This window comes from Musca autumnalis, unplaced genomic scaffold (assembly GCF_047663935.1).
Source record: "Musca autumnalis isolate F117 unplaced genomic scaffold, ASM4766393v1 scaffold_3, whole genome shotgun sequence".
Classification (NCBI taxonomy): domain Eukaryota; kingdom Metazoa; phylum Arthropoda; class Insecta; order Diptera; family Muscidae; genus Musca; species Musca autumnalis.
In genome coordinates, this window is record NW_027411866.1 from 96,769,808 (window position 1) to 96,791,739 (window position 21,932).

The following is a 21,932-nucleotide window of genomic DNA, read 5'->3' on the forward strand; positions in this document are numbered from 1 at the left end:
AAACTTAGCAGGAGAATTTTAATTGGAGAAAATCAGTGGCGATGCAATATAATAATAACATCCCAGATGGGACAAGGGAGACTTCTCTCATATCAATGAGTGCACCCCGATTCGTATTAGCTCAATGATAAGGGACCTACCGTTTATTGCCGAGTCCGAACGTCCTGAGACACCACTTGTAGAGATGTTTTACAAGGCTGAAATACTCAGGAAATATCGCCAACATCACTGAGGGGTATTTTGCCACCGTTGAAAATTTGATGTTGCCTGGCCTGGGAATCGAACCCACGACCTTTAGAGTGCAAGGCGGGTGTGCATACCATTGCACCACGGTGGCACGGTGGCGATGCAATAGAAATTTAAAAATCGTTAAAAAAAATCATAACGTTTAACCACGGGTGCCAAGTGGCACTAGCAGAGTTCCAAATTTATGAGTCGAATAATTTCTTGATTCGGATCTGCCGGAAGCCAAGCTAAATAACAACTACCTCAGATTAAAGTATCGCATTAATATATCTCACCGATAAATGGTTGTAATCCATCTCGTCTGGAACTAGGGTACTTCAATGCACTTTACTTTTATATTAATTTCTTTTTCGAGTTGATCGAGTCTCTAGATCGAGTTCCATAGTAGAGTAAAATCATGAAATTGCTGTAGTGGGGAAATCGACCTAAGAACACCTAATTTCATGAAATTTTTTAATGAAATTCACTCTAGTGTGGACCGGGACATAGTGATGTCTTTGTACAGCAGATACAGCTGGTGGTTCTTACGACGTCGACATTCAAAGTCAACTCATATTAGCTCGTAGATCTTTCGAAGAATTTTTCTCTCAAACACACCAAGCACTGCCTTATCTAATATGATACCCACGCTTCGGAACCACACTAGGGTGTCCAAAAAACCGGTTTTTCCAAACAAAACGGTTTTCGGTTAACCGAAGTTTTCAATTTTTTCAAAAACCGGTTTTCGGTTTTCAAGAATTTTCAAAACCGGTTAACCGGTTTAAACCGGTTTTGTTAAATACGTAAAAATTTGCTCATAATTTATATATATTTGATTAAAAATGTGCGGCAAGGGGTAAGTTAAGTATAACGACTTCGTTATTATATAATTATCTCATAATATCCTTGTTATTTGACAATAAACTTCGAAGTGGGGACAGCAAAATTAAGACCGAATTTCTGCCCTAAGGATAGTAAAACCCCTTAATATAAATAATTGTACCACAAACATCCCATACGGGACAAGGGAGACCTCTCATATATATGAGTGCACCCAGATTCATATTAGCTCAGTGATATGGGACCTACAGTTTATCGCCGAGTCCGAACGGCGTGTCCTAAGACACCACTTGTAGAGAAGTTTTACATGACTGAAATACTCAGGAAATGTCGCCAACATTACTGAGGGGTATTTTGCCAACGTTGAAAATTTTGATGTTTGACTGGCCGGGGAATCGAACCCACGACCTTTAGCGTGCAAGGCGGGTGTGCATACCATTGCACCACGTTGGCACCCAAAAAACCCCTTACAAATATAAAATTGTGTACCAAAAGAATTGAGTTTACATTTTATTAAGTTCGGATTCTTAGTCTTGCTTTGCCAAATCTCAAATTATCGTGAAATTATTGAAAATTCGGCGGCTATTTGAATAATGACTAAGTTGGCCAAACATTCGTTTTAAATTGTAGCTACAATAGCTCTAGTTCCTAGTTCACTGCATTAGTTCCAAAATGTATGAGTAATTTCATAAAAACTAACGTGTGATATAACGTATACGCAGATTTTTCATACAAATGGTGTGTACCATTGGAACTGCGTAGTGAACTAAATTGGCATATTTTTTAAAATAATACTATTTTTTAAAACCGGTTAACCGACACAAATAACCGGGTTTTTCGGTTAACCGAAAATGACGTTTTTGGCGAAAACCGGTTTCGGTTTTGTAACGCAAAACCGGGTAACCGGTTAACCGGTTTCGGTTTTGGACACCCTAAACCACACATTAGCACCGGTAGTATCAGTGATTAATAAAGTGTTATTTTTGTTTGACGAGATGTGGCTTTGTTCTTTAACTGCTTAGATAAGCCAAAGTAGCATCTATTGACCATTACTATTATTATTTTTATTTCACAACTGATGTTTCTCGTTTTATTTATGGTGGTGCCGAGGTAAATAAAAAATTGTAGGTTTCAACTTCAACAGTTCGTCCGAGTTCTGAGGACGTATTGCATCAACATAGTCTTGTCGCCGTTTACCCACTTTAGCAGATTCTCTTTCGACATTTTTTAAAGGTGGATATAACCTTCATAATACCGAAATCGGCAGGGCTTTATCAAAACGTGGACCGATCTAGCCCATTTTCAATAGGAGTAATATAAACTTCTGTACCAAATTATAAAGTCATATCTTAAATATTGCTAGCTGACAGACGGACATGGTTATATCTACTTATAATTTTATGCTGATCAGGAATAAATAAGTTCGTCCGTCTGTGGAAATTGGTCTAGCGTACGAAGGGATTGAGGAAGGTGGTTAAATGTATTGTAGGTCCGTAGAACTTTTGGTATTGAAAATGCCAAGTTTCGGTATAACATCCCATACAAATTGACGCGTCGAGGATTTAATCAATTTCGAAGGTATTACACCCATTTGACCACCGAATTGGTTGTAATTTGATATTTTGTGTTTCCAGAGGCTAAATGCCATTTCTACTAAAAATTGTTTATATCGGTCCCGTTTTGGTATAGCCCCCCATATAACGCGACGCGTCACCTTAAGGAATTTTAAAGGTATTAACTCTATTTGAACCCATAATTGGTTGTAATTTGGTATTTTTTGTTTCCAGAGGTAAGAAAACAAATTTTATGAAAATCTGTATATGTAGGTTCACGTTTGGGTATACCCGCCATATAACGGTACCACTCGTTTTCAAGTACTTTAAAGTTTTTGACATTTTCGCCTCTCTTGATTTTAATTTGACATTAGGTCTGTCTGGTTACGCTAAAACTTGTAACAATTTGTACCAATTATTACTGGAAGTCGTCTGTTAACACAAAAAAACCAGCAAAAGAGAGCGAATCGAGAGAGACATTTTGACAGTTCTTTTAGTGAGAGTTTGCAAATTCTTCCTGGACAAATTTCTTCTAGCAAGCACTTGCAAACTCTTCTTCCTGAAAACAATCAGCTGTTTTTAATTGTTCGGTGACATACAGTATGCAAATCTCATATTCGAACACCCTTCAAAAATTAGTAAATTCCTTATTTATAGCAGATACTGTAGAAACAAGTGCTTGGATAGAGAATATTTAAGAATAATTTACCTGAAAGAAAGATATTTTTTAATTAGTTCCATCATTTACGGTAGATGGCGTTTTGTATTGAATATCCTTGCGGAGGCCTCTGATGTACAGAAACATACAATTTAGTAACCCAGCAAAATTTGACGGAAGGGGTTCTTTGCGATGACGTGATTTCATGTCATCTTTTGCATTGGTTCAAAGGAAGTCGTGAAAGATCCGATCTTTTCATTAGGATTTGAACCAATGCAAAGGAAGTCGTGAAAGATCCGATCTTTTCATCAGCATTTGTACCCATTCCATCGATCCAATAGAGATGATGTTTGTATTTTTATTTATACACCTGTTTATTTTCATTTTGGTATGTTCCCGTACTGCAAAAATCTACTAATTTTTACTATTTTTTCCGATAACATAAAGGAAAAATTGTTATCGTAGTAAAAATAAGTAGATTCTTTCAGTTTCTGGAACAGACCAAAGTTGTTAGAACTTTCGTCGTGATGTTGTCTTACATTTCCTGCATATCAAACAACTAAAACTTCTAAACAATTGGTATTATATGAAGTCCCAACCATCGAGCTAAAAATAGAATCGGACTGCACACATTGCTATTTTAAAAGTTCCCTTGTCTGTTCTAAATCTGACATAGAATGAAATCAATCAAATCTCGCTTCTTGGAATTTGAAAAAAAAAATCCGAAACGAAAAGGAACAAGAATCTGAAAATAAAGAAGAAACTACTTTTGGAAAGAAACAATTAAAAATAAATTAATTAAGCATAAATGGTATTTTCCATAAAAAGTCTCTCCTCCCCGTTCGTTACATTTTGTTCTTAGAGATCACTAAAGCAAGCCGGGTTGTAGATCCCTACATATTTCCGTCACTAAACAAAAGAGTATAAATTACCAAAATGTAATGTTGTTATAAAATAACAAAATTATAAAATAAAAGTAATTTACGAAATAAAAATACTTAAAGGAGTGCATTTGGAGTCCATGTCGAAATCTGAACTGGTGATGGGAAGATAATTAAAAAAACCTTTTGTAATATGAAAGAATATCAGTTGCGGAGAACGGAGGAAGTACACTGCACCCCGGTTATCTACCTCTCTGCTTAACTACCTTTCCCGTTTAAATGCCTCGCAACCAAAATCCCCAATGTTTTTTCATATAAATAAGTTCAAACTGTCTCGGTTAACTACTTTTCTATAAGTACCCAATTCGGATATTTGCCCGTCAAATATTTTCCCCAAAAGGAACATTTAATAATACTTTTATCGGTTTATTACCCGCACTGGTGTATTTCTGAGATAATCAATTTCGATGACTGCCTGAATTGTGATGAAGATGTCCAGTGCTATATTATGCTCACTGATGACTAAATTTCTTATTGGTAAAATAATATAACTTATATATTTTTGGACTATAAATTAATTATTCTACTACACACCATTTTGTTTTTCGACGATTATGTTCTAATTGGTGTCATTTTTCGTAAGTTTGAGATGAAATTTTTATAACTACCCATATGAGGTAGCTATGCGGGATTTCCTTAACTACCTTTCCCGCATAACTGCCTCATTTCATTGCAATTTTATGAGAGGTAGTTAACCGGGGTGTAGTGTAATCTTTTGCGTTGCAGCGGTGGTGATTACATTGCAATTTTGGATGTAAACTTTTGAAAAACTAAACTGATAAATTAATTGTAGCTATTTCATGTATTCGTTTGAATTAATAAAGAGTTTTGTTTTTCATGAAAACCATATTTCAATACAGCATTACCATTTTCCAAACAAGACATGAAAATTTCATGCCAAGGGGTTGGTTAAAATGACATGTCAAAGCATGGGTGAAAATGACGTGTCAAAGCATTGGTGAAAATGACATGTCAAATCATTGGTGGAAATGACATGCCAAAACATTGGTGGAAATGACATGTCAACGCATTGGTTAAAATGACATGCTTAGGATCCAGAAAAGAACGTCATCTTTTGGGGTCCACGCTCATATAAAATTCATCGATGAAGATGCTAAAAAGATGACATGCTAGATCACTTGCACCCATGATTGAATGTCATCTTTGGCATCGAACATTTTGCTGGGTAAAGTTAACGTTCGACATTTTTTAAAAAATTAATGTTTTCTTTGCCATTTTTTCATGCATATCAAACATTAATGTTTATTTTTTAAAATTTTTATAACAAAGGAGCTATAAATCAATAAATCAATCATTTTTGTGGAGTTTTTGGAAAAGATTACCCCATTTCTTTACTTACCTAAAAATTAAGTTCTAGTCTACCAACATTACGACTTTCAAAAACTACTTTTTCGTTTTTCGATTATCCATAATTATTGTTGTAAAATGAATTTTAGAATTCTACTCATGGTATAAGTAAAGAGGTAGATTTAAATGGAAAAAATCTATAGAACCCTTGTTTTTCCTGAATTCATAAAACTTCAAAATTAGTAAACAAAAAGGCAACAAGTGGGTTTGTTTACAAAGTACCAATTTTGAGCATTTTATAAAAAACGCGAAAAATGAATGAAGGGCCAAGGTTTCTCCACATAATCGAGTTGTGGATATGATAAAATGTTTGTTTCAATTATAAGCTGAAGGATTTCTTCCATACAAATGTTCTAAAAACAATTTTGAAAATCATTGAATTCGATTGTTTTTAAAATTGTTGGCATATTATTCAAACATCACACACACATACAAAGACTGTGTATATTGTTTTGACGTTTTAGGAACAGTCGAAAGAAAAAAATTAAATTGACAGGAAGCTTTAGCTAACCTTTCTTATTAAACCATGATTATAACGAATTTTAAACAACTTAGTGAAGGATACGTCTTCATATTCACGCGTAAAAATAAGAAATGTCCCGCCAGGCTTAAATTCTCAGGAACTGGCACCATTTATTTTTAATAAGGAGCACGTATTTTGTCATGGAATAACTAAGATTAGCTATTTTTAGCAATATCCATCCAAAATTTAACATTAATGTTTATTTCTTGAACAGTATTGCTTAGTTTTGCAGAAAATTTACTATATTTTTAATCAATTCAATTTTTGATAAATATCGAACATTAACTTTACTAAATTTTATGATTCTGAACATCACAGGCCTCCGCAAGGATATTCAAGTACAAAAAGTCACACTTTAGCAAATCCTTCAAAAAAGTAAAAATATAGTGCCTTAAGCTGTTCGAATATGAATTTTGCCTCGACTCTGAACACCATCTACCGTAAATGATGGAACTAATTAAATATATCTTTCTTTCAGGTAAATTATTCTTAAATATTCCCTATCAAATAAATTAAAGCACTTATTTCTACCATATCTGCCATAAATAACGAGTTTACTAATTTTTGAAGGGTGTTCGAATATGAGTTTTGCATATCGTCACCATAAATGCCCGAAGACGTAACCGACATGAAAATCGAAATTCGTTTTTTGACGTAATCTGACACATAAAGCTAAAATACATGCTCTGGCAAAATTCAAGGAATTGCATTTCGGAAAATGGGATAATATTGCAGATTTTGTTGTAATGGAGGATCTCAAAACTAAGCAATTCAGCGGTTTTGGTTTCACTACTTATTCCCCTTCGTATATGATCGGTAATATCCCATATACTCCCCTTCATAAGATTAATAGGCCGTTTATATATAACAAGGTTAACCCAGTGGGTCTGGGTTTCAAATGTCATTTCCATTGTATATACTTCAAACAAATCCTCATAAAGAAGGTTAACCCTGCAAAAAACTATAATATAAACGCCGTATAATATTCGGTAAAACAGTTTTTAATTTTATAAAGTTTTTTGTTTCTGTTTTTTTTTTTTTTCTCCTGTAAAGTTTTGGTTTTGTGGGTTACGTATTCGGGCATTTATGGTGACGATATGTATGTTTGTGAAAATGAAACACAATTTATTGTGAAAATAGCAATTCTAATTGTATTGTTACGGAATTAGATTTAACTAATGTCCGTGTAGACGTTGTTTTATTCCCCGATACGATTTGTACCAAATAAAACAGGGTTCGTTTTAGATTACGTTTCTACAATGCTTTATTTACTTTATTACACTTATTCGAAACCGACTTTAAATACTAAGCACACAGCAAGTCTCTAGTTAGCACGCAGCTCTTATTTAACCGATCTGTTCAGTTCAACGCTTAAAACACAACTACTCCGTCATTGCCATTTCCCCGGTATTTATACCCCAAAGTCTCCCTGTTCTAGAGTCCTCCAGAACACATATGGCAACATCTCGAATCTGTGCAGCGAACACACAGACGCACATTCGCACTAAGCGAACAACCATACTCACATACATACATGGGGGAATACAATTGGACGACAAGCACAGTAATGACGTAACAACAACAAACAAGTGCAAAGAAGTAACAAACTAAACAATAATTACATGATTATGGCAAAACAAAATAAAAGCACATTAATGAAAGGTAAAGTAACATTTAGAATAATGAAGAGAGTTCTACATGGTAGTTGTTGTTGCTTAAATAAAGTAACTGCGTAATAAAAACTTTACGTTACAATTCAAATATTTAAATTAACGGAAATTAAACTAAACTAACTTAAACCTATCAGTTACATTCGTAACATTGCCTCCCGCTTAAGCCTTTTCGTCCCGAATAGGCACAGTTCCCTCTCGGTGGTATGGGCATTGGTAACACTGCCTCCCGCTTAAGCCTGTTCCTCTTGACTAGACGCAATTCTCGTTCCGTAGTGCTGGCAACCGATTTAGATGTACCCTCTACTGCGTCAGCTTTGGTCTTTTGCTCTTCTGGACGACGTTGCCTTCTCTCCAGGAATCGTGACGTTATACCTTCTTTCTTTGTGGTCACCTTCCTAAGTGCCACCTGGTCTTCATCAGACTTGTCCTTCCTTGCTGTACGGCCGCTTTTCCATGGACGTTTCCTCGATGTACATCTTCGCTTTTTCCTCCTTGTTGCGAGATTTTTCCGCTTTCGTACTGGCCATTTTTCGGCGGCTTCCACCTTCAGCGTACGGACATCTACAGCGATTTCGTCAGATTCTGCGCTAGGGCGACACATGCTTTTCTTCTCTTTGTAGCCCACATTAATCGGTATTTCCACATTGGACCAAGTCATCACACGGTGCTTTATGTCCAGGTTTATATCGAAGGCAATCATGAAGTCTACACCAAGTATAACTTCGTCCACAATATCGGCCACTATAAAATCGAAATTTACCGATTTTCTACCCATGCTCAGTCTTTGGTAGGCCTTTCCATGCACCGTTGAAGTCTCGCCTGTGGCCGTCCGCAATTTAACTCCATTTAACGGCAATACCTTCCCTTTTACCAAATCCGGTCTAATAATGGACTTTGTTGCACCGGTGTCCAATGTCAAGGTACGAAATACACCATTGACGAAGCCTTTAACCGTCAAGTTGTGATTCTTCTGCTGGACTATGGCTATAGAAATTGTGGGACCATCGTTTTCATCCTCTGCCAGCGGCGCCTCGTGATTAGTAGAACTTGCTGTATCTGATTCACCTGATGTCTCTCTTTGCAGATTCTTGGCCACCGGTTGGTCGTTGCTTTTTGAAGGCGGTGAGGTGGATCTGGGCCTTGCTTGTCTCACTCTGCATTCTCGGGCCAAGTGTCCAGATTTCCGACAGTTATAACAAGTCTTTTTCGTTCTAACAGCCCCTCGTTTCACATGCATTAGTGCATCATTCTGCGGGTCGACAACGGTCTGGGAATTGTTGTCCTCAACGTCCAGCCTCCTCACGTTGTAAGCTTTAGGTTTCACCAGCATCCTCGCGGTTTCTTGGGCCAGGGCAAATGACACGGTTTCTGCAAATGTTCCTATCGGTGCCGCATACGTCGCAAATTTTACCTCTGGATCACGAATACCACTAGCAAATGTCTCAATCTTTATGCGGTCCACCAATGGATGTGTCTCTCCTGGATATGCCAGCTGCGCCAATCGCTCTATATCAGCCGCAAACTCTTGTAAGGTCTCATTTGGCTTCTGGACTCTTCCCCTAAGTTCCATTCGGTAGATCTCTTGCTTGTGTTCACTACCGTACTTACGTTCGAGAGCAGCCATTATATCCCCATAGTTATTCCTAGAAGCGGCGGGAATACTCTGTAATACGTCAGCAGCATCACCCTTCAATGCCATAAGGAGTGATACCGCTTTGTCGTTGTCGTTCCAAGAATCTCTAGCAGCCACTGTCTCGAACTGTAATTTGAACACATTGAAAGAGGTAGAGCCGTCGAATACTGGAGGCTTAATTTTTAACGCGTTATGGATAGCTCTCACTGGACCGCCTTTAATTTCCAGTTCCGACATTTTCTTTTCTATGCCCAGAATCTTCTCATCTTGAGCCAGAAATTTCTCGTCAACAGACAAAATCTTTTTATCCAACTCTTTAATTTGTACCTCCACGTTTTCTATTCTCTTTTCAATCACCATCGTGATGTTATCGAGTTTCTCGTTAATTTTTCTAGAATTTACCTCTAGTTTCTCTTCCATGCTCTTAGAGATTTTTCTAGAGTTCTCTTCTAATTTTTCCTCTAATTTTCTGGAATTTTCTTCGCTCTTTCTGGATATCTCTTCCAACATTTTACTGGAATTTTCTTTCATCATTCTACAATTTTCTGCTTTCATTTCCATCATAAGCCTAGAAGTTTCTTCGCTCTTCCTGGAATTTTCTTCCATTTTCTTATTCATTTCCATGGAGCTTCCTTCTATTTTCCTAATTTCCACCATCATCATAGCCAGCATTGATTTCAAATCGTCTCCCCTGGCAGCTACCGACGAAACTTCCTCAACGCTGGATTCGTCCTTTGCCGATAACTCGACTTCCTCCTTACCGTCGAACTCATATTCATCGATGTTCATTCCACGGCGCTCAAACTCTTCCAACAAGCGTTTTTGTAGTTCGGCCTTGTTGCCAGTAGAACACAACTCCAACTTACTTAGCTCCTTCTTCAAGTCTTCCACTCGTAGATCCTTAAACTTCATTGTAGGATGATCGTAATCTCACTGCTGACACCAATTGTTACGGAATTAGATTTAACTAATGTCCGTGTAGACGTTGTTTTATTCCCCGATACGATTTGTACCAAATAAAACAGGGTTCGTTTTAGATTACGTTTCTACAATGCTTTATTTACTTTATTACACTTATTCGAAACCGACTTTAATTACTAAGCACACAGCAAGTCTCTAGTTAGCACGCAGCTCTTATTTAACCGATCTGTTCAGTTCAACGCTTAAAACACAACTACTCCGTCATTGCCATTTCCCCGGTATTTATACAAAGTCTCCCTGTTCTAGAGTCCTCCAGAACACATATGGCAACATCTCGAATCTGTGCAGCGAACACACAGACGCACATTCGCACTAAGCGAACAACCATACTCACATACATACATGGGGGAATACAATTGGACGACAAGCACAGTAATGACGTAACAACAACAAACAAGTGCAAAGAAGTAACAAACTAAACAATAATTACATGATTATGGCAAAACAAAATAAAAGCACATTAATGAAAGGTAAAGTAACATCTAGAATAATGAAGAGAGTTCTACATGGTAGTTGTTGTTGCTTAAATAAAGTAACTGCGTAATAAAAACTTTACGTTACAATTCAAATATTTAAATTAACGGAAATTAAACTAAACTAACTTAAACCTATCAGTTACATTCGTAACAGTATTGTTTTTTCGGAGAACAAAGTGACAAAGTTGACAAATTCCTTTTTGGGTCATTTTCTTTCTTATTTTAAAATTTTTTCCTTTGTTTCCTTTATTGGCGGACAATTTGTTCTGTTTTGGCAAGCCAGCTGATTGCTTGCTGGTTTCTGCTGGGAAGGTGTCTGTTTACTTTTTACAATTTACTTGCAAAAGAGAATAAAAACTCCTTACTCTCTGAGAAAGTTCTTGCTGAACAATTCTTACTGGGAAAGTAACCAGACAGACCTATTTATGGTCTGTCAGTGGTTAAAATCTTTTCCGCCAAAAAATGTTGGACATATATAGGTACACACTTTGATGGGACGGTACCACGCTATTTACGGTATTTTAAGAGTTTTAGCCTCATTATCGAATTATCACCATCGAAATTGCTAAAATTTGTTATTTAGTCTTCGCTTGGCTTACAAAGTTGTCTGTAGATATTTGTCGGGGCAACTCAATGTTTTGATATAGCGCCCATAGAACGGTACCTACCGGTATAAAGTCAGTTTGGTGTAAAGTAAAGGGATTAAAATTTTCCCGCTGAGAATGGCCGGTACAGGTCACGTTTTGATATACCCCGTAGAACTGTATCTCCCGATTTTTAATATTTGAAGGTTTTAGACACATTCACGCGAAATGGCTGAAATTTGGTATTTACTAACCGTTGGAGCTATTAAATATTTCTGCAAAGGATTCACCGACGTAGCCAGGGGGGGCCATTCTTTCCTTCATTTCATAGTATTTCTTCAAAAAAATTTGTTTTTCAAATTTGTTTGTGCGGAACCTTCTTTATGCCATATACCATGGAGGGTATATTAAGTTTGTTCTTCCGTTTGTATCGCATTGACACCATATAAAGTATATATATTCTTGATCAGCGTAGAATCCTAAGTCGATCCATGCATATCCGTCCGTCTGTCCGTTCATCTGTGGTAATCACTCTAACATCCACAAAAATGGAGATAGGATCAAGTTCGATGATGGGCTATACCTACCAATTTCCGGTATGTATTTTGAGAATTTTAGCTACAATTTTTAACCGAACTAGCTGTAATTTGACATTTGAGGTTCTCAGTAGCCAAGAAACTTCTCCAACAAAAATTGTAAACATAGGTCCATGTTTTGGTATAGCCCCCATATAAAGGTTCCTCCCGATTTTCGGTATTTTTTAGATTTTAGCTGCGGGTTTAACCGGACTAGCTGTAATTTGATATTTGAGGTTCTCTGTGGTCACGAAACTTCACCAAAAATCGAACTAGCCTCGAACTAGCGGATTGCCAGGTGACGTCATTTGCCAGGTGACAGGATGTAATATCTGGCGAACTGTAACACTCTCCGCTAATTTTGGTAGGGGCGTCCTCATTGACCATGCAAAACGTAAATCTGCTCAGCCAGCACTATACCCATCTGGTAATTTTCGAGTACCGAATGTCACAACTCATGATGAGCATTAAAGACCCACACGACCTTCCAAAAGCGGACTAATGTAGTGCTTATAACCTTTAGTACATATATTTACCTGATATATGCGTTAAGCAAACTCCAATTCTACACCTGATTGCTACCACAATACATTCCATGTACAGGTTATTAGAGCCAGGCAGACTAGTGGAATAGAAAAGATATTCCCTCACCTTCACTTCATTACGTTGTAACAAAGGCAATAAGCTGCAGTTTTATTGAGCTTGGTTTTCTGTGTCGCTGTGACCATGATATTCTTCCGACACATATAATCAACTGTTTCATCGATCTTACCTTGGAGTTCAATGTAATTAAATTGCTAAAAGGATGAATTTTCAGACATGACTATTTCAATTTGTTTTTTGTCATAGAGTATTGAAAATTAAATCACCAGGTTGTCTGTTAACTTTATAATCAATGTTACATCCTTGATCCAATACCTACAATTTTATTATAAAAATAAAATTTATCCAAAAATTTGTCTTAAAAAATTGAAATGCTTTATATAGTTTACGATTTATTAATCCTTTCATATATTTTAGCTGTTGTTGGTTTCAAGTGCCCAACCAAAGTCGATGGTCCCGCTGCCCGTTTCTGGCCTTTCCCACGTTTCCCTGTACCCGGTGATTGTCATCGTTTGATCACCTGTGTTGAAGGTCATCCACGTTTGATTACCTGCGGTGAAGACAAGGTCTTCGATGAAACCACTCTAACCTGTGAAGATCCCGAAGAAGCCCATTCGAAATGTGGCAGTTATGGCAAATAAGAACTCTCTACACCACTTCTCAACGAATATTAAAACAAAAAACAATAACTCAAAATATGTAAATCAATTTTTTTATAATATTTAGCACTCGATTGTTCACTTTTTCACTTTATTGTCTTTACGATTGTTTTTTATGTAAATAATTTATCACTTTATCTTCACGTTACAAAAAAATGAACAACTAAAATTAACTTTAGATAAATTTTATGTAAATTTTGTATTGGTTTCAAGCCTCTTTGTAAATGTATAAAACCGTTGTAAAAAATGAAATAAACAATAAAAATATTGTATTTTTATTTATTTAAATTGGAAAATGTTGTTTGTTTTTACAAAAATATTTAGGTATTTATTATTAGATATCTGCAGCATAGTGGACTTATAATCAAGGTCCCTGTCGCTCGTCATTTGGACATATTATATTAAAATTCGAAGTCCATGATGAAGTTTTGAAAAGCGGGGATCAAGGACAGGTCTAATCTGACCACAGTTTTCTATTCCAAAGTTGAGGTTGTTATAGGGACATTCCTATGGTGTTGCTTTTCTCTGTTTAATCTAGAAATGTGGCTGCATCTACGGTATAATAAATATAATTAACGTGCAGTCCAGTCCTAGGAATGTGGCTGTTTCGATAGGCTGTAACCAGAAAGCTACTGGAGTAGGTTTGCCTTAGCGGTTGAAATGTGCAGTGTGTCGTGCGGAGCTGTGCTACATGAGGACATATGTTTTGCATGGTGTCATCAATCTATGCCCTATAAGAATTTAGACATCTGCAACATCCCGAGCGTAGTTGAGCCAATTCTATTCTGGTTTGTTGTTGTAGTAACATAGATTTGATGCTGGGTTGGCAGCCACTGGTCGAAACACTTTTCGTTTCGGGTCAATCCGGTACGAGGGATTGACTCTGGTTTGTCGTAGCTGCTGACGCTCCTCAGCTGTAATAGATGGGGGATTTTCTCCAAAGGTGTTCTCTCTTGTTATCTCTAGTAGTACAACATCCGCAAAAGTTATGATTTCAATATCGTCTGGAGGGTGTGAAATACAGAAGAGGTAGAGGTTAAGTAGTTCCAAATATATCACCCCACCTTGGGGAACTATCTGTTTTACTCTACCGGGCGTGTTTGTTCCTGAATTCTATGTACGACTGGGCGTTCTCTCCTATAATCGTACAATCATCCGCAAAAGTTACGATCTCAATGTCGTCTGGAGGGTGTGGAATACAGGGGAGGTAAATGTTAAGCAGTTACAGATATATCACCGTACCTTGGGAAACTCTCTGTTCCACTCTTCCGGGATTGTTTGTTCCTGAATTCTATGTACGACTGGCGCCCACACATTATACAATGTTTCAAACTTAGCCGGAGGGTAGTCTGCTCAATATCCTCAAACATCGTAGAGTACTTGACAGTATCAAAGGTTATCGATAAGTCGGGCGCCACTATCACTGTTCTATCCCACGGCTTGCTCTTGTTAAGTCCTCGACTAATATGTGTGGAGATGGCGTGCAGCGCTCTTTTCGTGCTGTGCTGTTTACGAAACCCATGTTGATGATCGGCAACTGGAGTTATTTCTGACGCTGGGGAGGATAAAAGCCTCAAGAGTCTATGCTACGGACGACAAAAGCGAAATTGGTCTGTACAATTCACCTGCCTATTTTACATATTTCGGAAACTATGTGAGTGGCTAGCTACAGGTTGAGAACTTTGGTGAGATACTTAACTGTTTCAGCGTGACCATGGGGATTCCATTAGGCCCCAACGTTTTGGAGGATTTAGCGTTCTTGGTGACATTCCCAAGATGATCCATTGTAAATTGTGCTGGTTCATCCTCGGCAGGAAAAGATCTAATGTGACGTAGTACTCTTCTGTCACTGTCACTCCCGGGTTGCTCGATAAACTGCCGATTAAAATAACTTGCGCACCTCTTTAGTTTAGTCAGTTGATGAGAATTCTCCAGATAAAGTAATTTACGATCTGCTGCTGAGGGGTTAGGCAGAAGGTGCAGATCAAAACTTCTATAGGAAACAAAATTGGGAGAGGATTACAAAACATTATCTGGGTAATCATGAATAAAAATTCCGTGCGGAATTTGTTCCCTTTCCCCAATTTCACAATTGTTTATTTCCATATATATGTACAGGTTAGGTTAGGTTAAAGGACGCGCAGCTATCATATAGACAGCCACTCCACTCGGAGACCTTGATTGAAAAATTAAGTTGTAGAGAAGAAAATGTTTTATCATAAGTGGAAGAAGAAAGGTGTATGAGAAATATATAAAATAGTAGACATTGAGATATTTAGAAAGACCATATATGATTTAGGTTTAGAGAAGAGAGTGAGATAGTTTGCCATGTTATGGTGCAGTAGTTCCTTCTCGCTGAAGCCATCTCAGACATTTGGCGAGAAGAATCAAGTTTGTTGGCTTGGTTTGGCCAAAGGTTGTCAGAGATTGGATCGTGTGTTCCCCCCTAATTCTCATTGTACGGGTCACGAGCATTGGGCATCGGCATAATAGATGTTCGATCGTCTCAGTCTCCTACTCATTCTCGCACAACCTACAGTAGTCAACGTCATCATCTCCTTCCCATTTGCAAGACATTGCTTTTAATCTGCAGTGACCCGTGTTTACTCCTACAGTTAATCACTTGGAGAGGATGGGCCAGATTGCTTTGGACACCCTACAGCCGTGTTCTTTGTGCCAAATCTGACCAGCCCTGTACTGGTATCTTTGTTCTAACTGTCGCATGAAGTGGCACAGGGGTGGCTTGATTGAGTTTCGCGCCAGTTCATCCGCTTTTTCATTTCCCTCGATGTCGCAATGCCCCGGAACTCAGCACAAGGTAACGATTGATTTTAGGACCTCCAAAGCTTTCCCGCAGCAGACTTGATTGAGTGGGATCTAAGTGGTTTAAGTTTCGCTTGACTATCCACATAGATAGTCAACGGTCCAGCTATGTCCCCTTCCATGTTTCTTATCAACTCTGCTGCGTTCATTGCCGCAAAGATTTCGTCTTGGAAGACACTACAATTTTCGTTCAACTTGTACGAGAGCCGTAGATTGAGGGTATCGCTGTAGACGCCTGCTCCTGTTCCCTTTTCCATCTTGGAGACATCGGTATATACCTCTATACCGGGTAGAGATGGGGAGTTGTGGCCTCTCTGTTGGGTATCCGAACATCAATTTCGTCGAAGTGTAATTGTGGTGATATATAATCAAAGATTACCTCCGATTCCACTGATAGTCCAGATCGTTGCACCATGAATTTATCTGCTTGAATCGGGGAGAACTCTTTGATGCCAGCTCTTGCACCACGAAATTCAACGGATGAAGATCAGGTAGTACATTGAGGGCAGTCTGTGGAGTGCTTTTCATGGCACCGGTAATTAAAAGTGATGCCGCTCTGTGAACGGTATTTATTTTGTGGACAAAGGATTTCTTACTCAATGCATTCTACCATACCAAGGAACCATAACTATGACATATGGATGACCTGTGGTTTCAATCCCCAACTCTTACCAATGGAGTTCTTGCATGAATAAAGGCCTCTCTTGACACGTTCTTCGACATTTCTTTTCCACGTTAGTTGATGGTCCAGGATAATACCGAGGTACTTGGCCTCTAGAGAGAGCTTCAGGGCTACTCCATCCTGCGTTGGTAGGGTGAAAAGTTTGACTTTTCTTTTGTTCGTAAACAGAACCAGGGGCTCAATTCTGTTTCTATGAAAATGTGAAATGAAAACTTTTATAAAGGAGAAAACTGTCAAATGAAAAAAATTATAAAGGAAATATTTTTCAATTTAAATTTTCATAGAACAAGAATCCATCCCCAGCTCTGTCTTAGATGAGTTCCCACTAGGCCGGGGCCTTAATGGGCCCTTCGCGTTTCTGATTCCTGTGATTGAACTGAGCAAAAAAGTCCGCTGGACCATATGTTCACGGCCAACACAATAATTAAGAACCAGAATAATATTCAAGCGTTCTGTTACAAACTTCTATCGTGTTGGGGTCCATGGACAACGAAAATACCTTAGGTTCGTTTGGGTCACTTCGTTTTATTATTTTATAACGGTAAAAGTAGTGAAAATCTGGTTTTCATAAATCTCCAAATTTAAACGGGCATATCTTATTTTTTCACTACGGATTTCTTCAAATCGCCCCGGCCTAGTTCACACCAAGTCCATTGTTGTGTGCCCATTTTGATAGTTTGACAAGAGCTCTTTGCATGAGTTCCGATAGTGTTTGTAGGAACTTTCCGTTGATCATTATGATCACGTCCTCAGCGTAGGTTAGGTTAGGTTAGGTTGAAAAGAGGGGCGAATATAAGAATCGCCACATGCCCGTATGGGGCATACACGTAAGCCAGTATAGGCCAGTTGTGCGCTCTAATTTCGGAAGCCTAAGGGGAATAAATTTTTATTGCTTAATTTATTGAAAAGAAAATAAATTTATCAGTTAAGAAATTCTGTGCCATTGACATAATCTCTTAAGTTTTTGAACTCGCTTGCCCTAATTTGGTGGAGTTCTGGTGTAGTGTTATTTCCTAGAAATTGGTTTCTTAGCGTCGCGAAGGCTGGGCAATGACAGAGATAGTGTTCCAACGTTTCGTCGTCCTCTCTGCATGCTCTGCATTCGCTGCTTTCTGCACAACCGATTTTGTGCAGGTGTGCTTGTAGCCCTAGGTGTCCTGTAAAGATGCCTGTCAGTCTACTAATGTCTTTTTTACTCATTTGAAGGAGTTCCTTTGTTTTATCCTGGTCTGGGTTTCCCCAGAGGATTTTTGTATTTTTCCCTTTCTCTTCAGTATTCCAGAGGGATGTATGGGCGTTTTCTGCCCATGCTTTTAACTCTAGACGCGCCGCTTTTAAAGGCTTAGCATTATCTAGGCTTATCGTAGCTTGCTCTCTGGCTTGCCTTGCCAAGGAGTTGGCTATCTCGTTACCCCTAATCCCTTTATGTCCTGGTACCCATATAATGTTAACAGAACCATGGTGGGAGTAGTCGTTGATTGATTTTTTACACTGCAGGACAGTTTTTGATTTCACCGTCTTGCTTGTTATTGCTTTAATTGCTGCTTTACTGTCCGTTAGGATGTTTACAGTGATTGGCCTTGTGTTAGCTTTAAACCAGTTCAGACACTCTGTGATCGCTCGGATTTCGGCCTGTAGGATCGTATTATGATCCGGCAGTCGAAGGGAGATTCTAGTTTCCTGGTCTTCGATATATAGACCCAGACCCGTTCTCCCCCCTAGAACGGCCCCGTCTGTGAACCCACAGCTTCCAGTTGGCATCCGTTCTAGGGTTCCATCGATCCACATGTCCCTGTCTGGTATTAAAATTTCACACAAGGCGGATTCAATTGTTTCAGGTATACGGTCTGATACAATATGATCTATTGACTCACCCGTTGTAACCTGTAATATGTTTTGGTGGTATGTTTGGTGGTCTCTTACGATCCACTCGCTCATCGACTTAAGTCTTATAGCTGCGATGGCTGCCTCATACCTTACCTGAATTTCTATTGGGTGGACAAATAAAATTGTCTCTAAAGCCCTAGTTGGTGTAGTCCTCATTGCCCCGCTAATACTTAAGCAGCACGTTCTTTGGACTTTTTGCAGTACTTTTACGTTGCATTTCTTGTCCGTAGCTGTCCACCATACCACAGAAGCGTAAGTTAGAATCGGTCTAATTACGCTTCTGTATAACCAGTGTGTCATCCTAGGATTGAAACCCCATTTTGAGCCTATAGCTCTTCTGCAGGTTGACCAACATCTGTGGGCTTTATTAGCCCTTTCCTGAATATGGTCTCTCCATTTAAGTTTCCTGTCTAGAATTACTCCCAGGTACTTAATTGTTGGAGAAATGTTTATCATCTTATCTAGGAAAACGGGTTCTTCGTAAGCTCCTATTTTCGTTTTCCTAGTGAATAGACATAATTCTGTTTTTTCCGGGTTGACATTTAGACCTCTCGGTCTAGCCCAGTTGTATGCTATTTTTAGAGCCGTTTCGGCCCTTCTACAGAGTATATTTGGATTCTTTCCCCTAAGAAGTATTATAACGTCGTCTGCATAGCAGATGGGTTCAAATCCTTCGTCGGTTAAGTTCCTTAGTAGACTTTTTATGGTGGTAACCCATAGGAGAGGTGATAGTATTCCTCCCTGTGGCGTCCCCTGACCAACTTTGTCTCTTTTTGTTACGTCTTGTAGCGCGCAGCTTATCCATCTATTCCTTAGCATGTGGTCTATCCAGTGCCTCAAGGCCCGGTTTACCTGAAACTCGTCTAAGGAGTGGATTAGCGTTTCGGTGCTGACGTTGTTGAACGCTCCTTCGATGTCGATGCAAACTGCGAGAGTATACAATTTCATCTCGAAGGTTCTCTCTATGTGGTGTACTACCTCATGTAATGCGGTTTCCACTGATCTACCTTTTACGTATGCATGTTGTTTGTACTTGAGCATATCGTTAGGGATGTTACTCTTTATCATGGTGTCGACCGTCCGTTCCATTGTTTTGAGTAAGAATGAAGTTAAACTTATCGGACGATAAGATTTTGGTATTGCATAACTTGATTTGCCGGGCTTGGGAATGAATACTACCCTTGCCTCTTGCCAGGCCAATGGAGTATACGCAAAGTTTAAGCAAGCATTGAAAATCTCGACCAGATTGGACGAAATATAGTCCACTTCCCTTTGAAGTAAGGCTGGGAAAATCTGGTCTGGTCCCGCTGCTTTGTATGGTGAGAAGCTCATTATTGCTTCTTTAATCATCAAGTTGTTGATTTTTGGTGCTTCTTCTGATGCATAAGCTATATCCATCGGTGACACTGTATGTGCCGTAGTACTCGACGGGAAGTGCGTTCTCATCAGAAGGCTTAGAGTTTCCTCGGCTGTTTCCATCTTTTTACCCGTCTCATCAACCAGAAGCTCGGGTTGTGAGTGAGTTTTAGATAGAAACTTTTCAATTTTAGAGACGTCATTCACGCTATCTACCTGTTCACAAAAAAAGCTTCCAGGAGTTCTGTTTGGCGTTTCTTGTCATTTTGTTGTATTCTTTTAGTTTTGCTTGGTAGTTGTCCCAGAATACAGCTGCTTTTTTACGTTTTGCCCTATTGTAAAGTCTTCGGACCTCTTTGCCTTTGTTACGAATTTCCCCTGTCATCCAGGGTTTTTCGTAGGCAGATTTCCTCTCTCGAAGTGGACAACTTTCTTCGAAAGACCTTACTAGAGCCTCTGTTAGTTTATTGACATTCCTATCAATATCTTCTTTGCTTAGGCAAACCTCAACTTCTTGCCCTAGTCTATCTTTAACTTGTTTTCCGAATTTAGCCCAATTAGTTTTGGATTTATTTCGGAAAGTTATCGGATTCGGCGGTGGCCTTGATATTTTAAACCTAATATACCTATGGTCAGAGAAGGAGTGTTCCTTTGAAACTCTCCACTCATGTACCTCGTTTATTAGATTTTCTGAACATATTGTTACATCTAATACTTCCTCCCTAACTCTGTTAACAAAGGTTGGTGTATTTCCTATGTTAAGGGTTATCAGGTCGTTAGTATTCAAAAATTCTAGAAGGGCTTGACCCCTCTTGTTAGTATTAGTACTACCCCACGAAATGTGGTGAGAGTTAGCATCGCTACCTACTAGTACTTCGTTACCTGTTTGCTTGATTTTCCTCACCAGTTGCTGTAGCTCCGACGAAGGTGGTAATGTCGGCGAGTCGAACGGCAGGTAGATTGATGCGAGGTATATATTACCATTCCCTTGCTTCAACACTGTGGCGTCCGAGGTTGACAACTCTGGGGAGAAAAGAAAGCATAAGTTTTTATGGCATATAATACAGGTCCTCGGTCGGTTTCCTGTATTAGCGTAAAAGAGTTGGTAATTAATATGGTTTAGTCCGGAAACCTTGTTCTTTACGGTCCAAGGTTCCTGGATTAAACCGATGTGTATTTTACCTTTGTTTATTTTATCCATCAGGGCTTGAGTTGCCGTTTCGCTCCGATGGAGGTTTATCTGGATGACCTCAATCATGAGTCATCCAGTAAGCGTGCTTCTTGGGAGTCGCTGATGGCTTCGACCCCCTCTTCGGAATTGCTCGGTGGTTTGTCCTCCTTGCTGGTTTGGTGGGCATCCTCTTCTTCTTCCCCGACTCGTGCCCTTCCAACTTTAAAGGTGACTGCATTACAGATGTAGTACGCCTTACCCTTTGTCTTTGTAAGACTGGATAGTGAGAGGTCGTCAATTCCAACCACAAGGAGAGTGCCATCCTCTATCTCCTCCCTGTGGAAGACTTCCCACCTCTTCACTTCCAAGGTCTCATTTTGCTTGCCAAAGACCTCGAGCATGCGTTCTGTCTCGAACTTGCAGCCATACCCTTTGACGTAAACCGTCGCTTTAGTCAGATGAGGTATCTCGTCCTTCCTCACCAGCTTCAATTTTCCGCCTTCCCAAGGAGTTGTCACACTGTTGATGACTTCCTCGAGAGCGGCCGGGTTCGCGTGCGGTCCCAAGTGGTATACTAAGAGGTCCCCTTTGAGCTCGCTGCTGACTATTTTTATTGGCCCACTCTTTAGAATGTGTTCCAGTATTTTATCGCTGACCATATTTTCGATGGCCTGCTGGTGTTCTTTAGGTAATCTGCCGGACCCTCTACTGGTATCGATCA

The 21,932-nt window shown here is 39.0% G+C and overlaps 1 protein-coding gene across 1 annotated transcript in view; it reads left to right on the top strand.

The window, feature by feature from the left end:
• Peritrophin-A (Peritrophin A) overlaps positions 1-13,588 on the top strand; it is a 45,016-nt gene extending 31,428 nt beyond the window's left edge. Inside the window, exon 4 of the mRNA XM_073972996.1 lies at positions 13,051-13,588. Within this exon, the coding sequence (XP_073829097.1) occupies positions 13,051-13,274 (224 nt within the window). The 3' untranslated portion in view covers positions 13,275-13,588. The remainder of the gene's footprint in view (positions 1-13,050) is intronic.
• The last annotated feature ends 8,344 nt before the right edge of the window (positions 13,589-21,932 follow it).